This window comes from Ruditapes philippinarum, unplaced genomic scaffold (genome assembly GCF_026571515.1).
Source record: "Ruditapes philippinarum isolate M1 unplaced genomic scaffold, ASM2657151v2 ctg1068_1_1_1_1, whole genome shotgun sequence".
NCBI lineage: Eukaryota > Metazoa > Mollusca > Bivalvia > Venerida > Veneridae > Ruditapes > Ruditapes philippinarum.
In genome coordinates this window covers 127501-133906 of record NW_026864182.1, presented here as the reverse complement: position 1 = coordinate 133906, position 6406 = coordinate 127501, and the positions used below count along the sequence as shown (strand labels likewise).

Below are 6406 nucleotides of genomic sequence, written 5' to 3'. Positions count from 1 at the left end.
GCAAATATTTGTGCACATTACATTTAATCAAAAAATTATATGCATTCATTTCTTATTGGAAAATTTGACTTAGAATTTATAACAAATAAATTTCTAATTACCTCCCTTTATTTACATGAAATGTTAAATTTGGTAATATATTATAAATAATGCTTATTGGAACTTACTACATTGACAAATCTTAATTTACATTAAGCATCATATTTATGAAATAAAACCATAAAAAAATTGTGTTAGAGGATCTTTAAAGGTAACCACCAAAGAAATATTCCTGTGAAGTGGTGATTTATGAGATGTCTTTTAAAGTAAAAGTTTACGGCCGGACGAATTGTGATCACAAAAGCTCAGCTTCTCACTTTGTGACAGGTGAGCAAAAAATGTATGCTTAACTCCTTAGTCACATTTTGATAGAGCACATGTATTGTCAGAAGCCAATGACTATTGGTGCCACAACAAAATGGTTAATAAATGCCACCACCAATATCGATTATTTAGAGCCATATGAACATTTTTCACTTTCCTTTAATTAGTAGTAAACCTTAATATACTAGAAAATTATTTTCCGCAATATTCCAACACTTCAAATACAATGTTTATGTAGACGGTTTATATCCAGGACCACTATGTTTCATTAATATACAAAGTTGTAGTTTTAGGTAGACCATTTCAGATCATAATCAATCTGAGAATCTTTACACATTATAAGTGCCACAATTAGTGATAATGCACATGCATGCATTGTATAACAATACAAGGGCATAAAGACAAAAAACACCAAACTTTCTCTTCGACATGATCTATTTATCACATAAATTACAGAGTCTATGCCATGATAGGCGGAGCTACAGCATCCTGGGGCTTAGAGCCCTTCTGTTCACTGTAGGGCTGTGCTGGGGGCTGCTCATCCTTTGGCTCAACAATGCTAACATTGTCTGGCAGTGGTTTCTTGGGGCCAATCTTTCCAGATGGGTCGTGGGGCAACATGATTTTCACCTTGATACCCAATACACCTGTAATATTTTTCAAATAAAATATTACTTGCAAATATCGTAGCAATTGTGTATAAATAAAACATTACAAATTATTAGCTACTATACTGTTAACACTGAAAATATCTATTGCAAAAGAAAGAATATATATTTCTTAGCTAGTTTCACCACTGTAAATAGTACAATTTGAAAGACTTGAACCCATCACTGAACATGTTTAAAAGTTAATTATTGCCCCTTGAAGAAAAGAATTGGCTTCTTCATGTTACAATATTCAATAACAATATTGCCTATTTATTTACTGGAATTTCATGCTGATTTGCTGCACAACACAGAAGTCAATACATCAACAGCCTGGTGTTAACATGTAATCCTGGACATAATGTGTATGATCCATTTACCTTTCATATTGCTCAAGCAACAGTTTATTAAAATTAAAGTAAATAACCAGATATGTGCTAACAGATTTACCTCATAGTGTCTTTCAAACAAGAGGGCCATGATGGCCCTGAAGTCGTTCACCTGTATATAGGCCCCCGCAGCGGGGCAAGTTTAAACCCCAGGGCTTTTATTTGAATAAACTTGGTAGACACCCATTAGAAGATGTTTCATGCTAAACATCTAAGGTCTAGCTTGTTGGGTTTTTAAAAAAAAATTTTTTTTAAGTTTTTTCTTTACACATATACTATTATTTAAAAACAATGACACTCCTGGGGCAGGGCCAGTTTTGACCCAAGGGCTTTTATTTGAACAGTCTTTGTAGACACTTACTAGAAGATGTTTCATGCTTAATATCTAAACTCTAGCTATTTGGGTTATTTCCAAGAAGATTTTTAAGTTTTGCTATACACATATAAGGAAAATCAATGTCCCCCGGGGCGGGGCCAATTTTGACTCCAGGGCTCTCATTTGAAGAAACTTGGTAGACATCCATTAGAACATGTTTCATGCTAAATATATTAGCTCTAGCTCTTTGGGTTCTTTAAAAGAAGATTTTTAAGTTTTTACTATATTCATATAGGGAAAATCAATGACCCCCTGGGGCGGGGCCAATTTTGACCCAAGGGCTCTTATTTGAACAAACTTGGTAGACATCCATTAGAACATGTTTCATGCTAAATATCTTAGCTCTAGCTCTTTGGGTTCTTTAAAAGAAGATTTTTAAGTTTTTACTATATGCATATAGGGAAAATCAATGACCCCCTGGGGCGGGGCCAATTTTGACCCAAGGGCTCTTATTTGAACAAACTTGGTAGACATCCATTAGAACATGTTTCATGCTAAATATCTTAGCTCTAGCTCTTTGGGTTCTTTAAAAGAAGATTTTTAAGTTTTTACTATATGCATATAGGGAAAATCAATGACCCCCTGGGGCGGGGCCAATTTTGACCCAAGGGCTTTTATTTGAACAAACTTGGTAGACACCCATTAGAAGATGTTTCATGCTAAATATCTTAGCTCTAGCTCTTTGGGTTCTTTAAAAGAAGATTTTTAAAGTTTTTACTATATACATATAGGGAGAATCAATGACCCCCCGGGGCGGGGCCAATTTTGACCCCAGGGCTTTTATTTGAACAAACTTGGTAGACACTCACTAGAAGATGTTTCATGCCAAATATCTAAGCTCTAGCTCTTTGGGTTTTTTAGAAGATGATATTTAAAGTTTTTTTCTTTTGGTTGCCATGGCAACCAGAGTTCTGCATTGAATTAAATTCTTTGAACAATTTTTAAAGGTGACCACCAAAGGAACATTCCTGTGAAGTTTGGATGAAATTGGCTCAGTGGTTTATGAGGAGATGTCATTTAAAGTAAAAGTTTACGGACGCCGGACGGACAGCGATCACAAAAGCTCACCCTGTCACTAAGTGACAGGTGAGCTAAAAACTGGTATTTACCATTCTCTATATAAATACATGTTATACCCTCTGAATGCTCTTCACCGATATTAAAACACAAAATTATCTAAATTATACAGATAATCCACAAATAATAACTTAAACCAACCTTGTCTGAGGAGGACGTGTCTGACTGCTGTATCAACATAATCATTAATTGGGTCTCCACTGTGGATCATCAGACCATCAACAAACTTCATTGACTTTGCTCTCTGTCCACGGAGCTTACCAGAGACAACCACCTCGCAACCCTTTGCTCCAGACTCCATGATAAATCTCAGAACACCATAGCAGGCTCTGAAAATTTATTAAAGATAAGATTTAGCTTGAACAGGGTGTATATATTTTGACAGTCAAAATAGACTCACCACGATAAAAGTATAATTTGTAAACAGGGACTAAATACATAAAAAGCAGGGTTCGACACTAACTGTTTTAACAAGGGATCCCACAGGAATCCCTGAGATTTAATTCAGGGATTCCTCCTAAATGTCAGGGATTCCTCAGATCAAAATAGTAAAATAAGAAGGCGAAGAATAACAAGGGAGTGCAGCAATCCGACTTCAAATTCTTTTTTTAAAGACCACATACATGACATATTGCCTTGTTTCAGATGCAGAAAATGTAGTTTATGAGCCCTTTGGTTTTTTTGTTTGCTTGGATTTTTACGGCATGTCAACACATAACTGGCCATATGAGCCCTTTGGAAATATTGCTGTTTAAACTTTTAAAAGTGTTTCAAAGTGTTTACTTTACTAGTATATATATAATTGGACTGCAAAGATACATTTTTTACATGCACATAAACAGAATAACATTAAGTCACCCACTGAACAAGAGTTCGATTTGAAAGTAAAACCTGTTTTCTCCCTGGGGTTGATAATTGTGAACCAGTTTCTGTAAATGAAGGTATAATGCAAGTGACTGGGCAATGGGACTTAGGGTTTGAACTTTTGAAGTTTAAAGAAGGAACTGGGGAAACATTTTCCCAAATAGCCTAGGGTTCACTGAAATAGAGCCAACATATGATTATCATCTGTAGATCTTTAAAAACTTACAGGTAATGATTAGGCTCCATATTCCAGTAAATTCTGGTATGGATAACTTTTGGAAAATATTTACTTTCATGTCATTTAAAAAGAAATGTTTAATTATGATCACTATAAAAAAAATAAGTGATTTTCAGCTTACTGTACACTTTTTGTGTTTAAAAGGAAATATCCCATTGATTGTTGTAAATTAAATATTTTGTTAAATTTTTACTTAAGCTAAAATATCAAGAAAAAAGTTTTGTTTGCATTACAAGTAGGGTACCTTCAAATGATTTCGTTTTTAAAAATAAAAAGTTGCTCCTTTCCATGACAGGATGTGTAATATCCAAATTTATTGTTCTCAATTTTTACACTGAAATGTCTGATTCTTTTCCTCCCTGTGTGTTTTGATTTTTTTTTAAGTTTTGACATATGCCACATCAAAGGCACTCACCGCATACAGCAGTCATGTAGTTCAGAACACTAATTGGCCCAAAGAACTGTCAGATGAAATATATGTCATTTGGTGTATTTTTCACTATTTTGTTGTTGGTAAATTATGCGTGACCTTGATTGACCTTAAGAGTCTTTAGTTAGACAATATTTTTTAGCATTTAAGGCTGCAGAGTTTCAAAAAGGATTTTAAACTGAAAAGTATGGATTCTTTTTATTCTATTTATTAATTATACTTTAGCTGTACTACAGGGAGAAAAAAAATACATCAGTAATCTTTTTGTTTTTTCACTTTTTTTTACGAAAATTTACCATGATCACAAATGCCGAATTTTGGCACACAAAAAAACAAACACTTGTTAACTTCGAAGCTACCGCCGGCAACGCCGATCTGCACATATTTGAAGTACACACCGCTCGTGTAATAATTATACGATAATTATATTTCTTTCTTGAATTTTCACAACTTAATATTATGAAGTCAATGCATGATATAAAATTATTCAAGAATGTTTCTTTAGCCAAAATAGTTTTCATAATATATCGCAAATGAGTTGATAGCAGTCACTGCACAAAGGAAATCTAGCGTACATGATTCAAGAGCGTAGATTTTACCGACGGGATTTTTCTTTTCTTTCTTGAACATTGCAGTTGTGCCAGTCTTTATTAACACTTTTCTTGAATATTTGTGATTCAATGATATTAATTCAGACAATTTCAAAAATATACACAGCAATTTTTCAGGGATCCCAACGGAATCCCCAGCTAGGAATCACAGAGATTCCTCCCAACTTTTTGGGATCCTCGGAATCCCGGGATCCCGTTAATGTCGAACCCTGAAAAGTGTTAACTGTTTACATCAACACAAAGTGTGCTTTCTTTGGCACTCTTTTGTTAATCCAGCAGAATCAATTAAATGTGTCAGTAAATTTTACCATTTACAGTACCATACTTTATTGAATTTTATGCAAACAAAAAAACAACTACAATTTGATCACAATTTGTTTAAGTGATTTAAATTCATTTTACTGTGATGGAATCCGAATTTCAGTTAATTTAAAAAAAACAAGATATGTTTGTAAAACATGTATGCCCCCTATCGGCAGCCAATTAGTCATGTGATCAGGTTATTATGCATGACTTCTGACCCAGTGAACAAACAATTAATAAGGGCTATCTAAGTATCTACTGGTCATGACTAGTCACAAGGTAATAATTATTGTGACCCCATAGGTTGTGTGCAGCAATTTAAGTTATTACAAATCTTACCAAATAATATATGCATAAATTTTATGAATCATGTAGGCCTCATTAATGACAGCCAAGTTGTTATATTACATAAGACCTTCAAATGTGTATACCAAAAGCATTTTTAGTTTAATATAAAAATATCAACCAAGGCAACTTGAGTTGTTGAGTTATTGGTCAGAAACCGTCATTAAGTACAAGGTCAATATGACATTGACCCCTTGACCCCAAAATCAATAGGGGTCATCTACTGGTCATGACCAATCATCATACAAAGTTTGAAGTTCCTAGGCCTAAGCGTTCTTTAGTTATTGATCGGAAACCGTTTTTACCTACAAGGTCAATGTGACCTTGACCTTGGACCCCTTGACCCCAAAATCAATAGGGGTCATCTGCTGGCAATGACCAATCATCATACCAAGTTTGAAGTTTCTAGGCCTAAGCGTTCTTTAGTTATTGATCGGAAACCATTTTTACCTACAAGGTCAATGTGACCTTGACCTTTGACCCCTTGACCCAAAATCAATAGGGGTCATCTGCTGGTCATGACCAATCACCATGCCAAGTTTGAAGTTCCTAGGCCGAAGCGTTCTTTAGTTATTGATCAGAAACCGTTTTTACTTACAAGGTCAATGTGACCTTGACCTTTGACCCCTTGATCCCAAAATCAATAGGGGTCATGGTCATGACCAATCATCATACAAAGTTTGAAGTTCCTAGGCCTAAGCGTTCTTTAGTTATTGATCTTTGGCACCTTGACCCAAAACTCAATAGGAGTCATCTGCTGGTC

General features: G+C 34.7%; 1 protein-coding gene across 1 annotated transcript in view; it reads right to left on the bottom strand.

The window, feature by feature from the left end:
* Window positions 1-780: 780 nt before the first annotated feature.
* LOC132724730 (small ribosomal subunit protein uS3B) overlaps window positions 781-6406 on the bottom strand; it is an 11456-nt gene continuing 5830 nt past the window's right edge. Inside the window, exons 4-5 of the mRNA XM_060709674.1 lie at window positions 2994-3181; window positions 781-1010 (exon numbers count right to left, since the gene is read on the bottom strand). Coding sequence (XP_060565657.1) covers window positions 823-1010; window positions 2994-3181 — 376 coding nt within the window. The 3' untranslated portion in view covers window positions 781-822. The remainder of the gene's footprint in view (window positions 1011-2993; window positions 3182-6406) is intronic.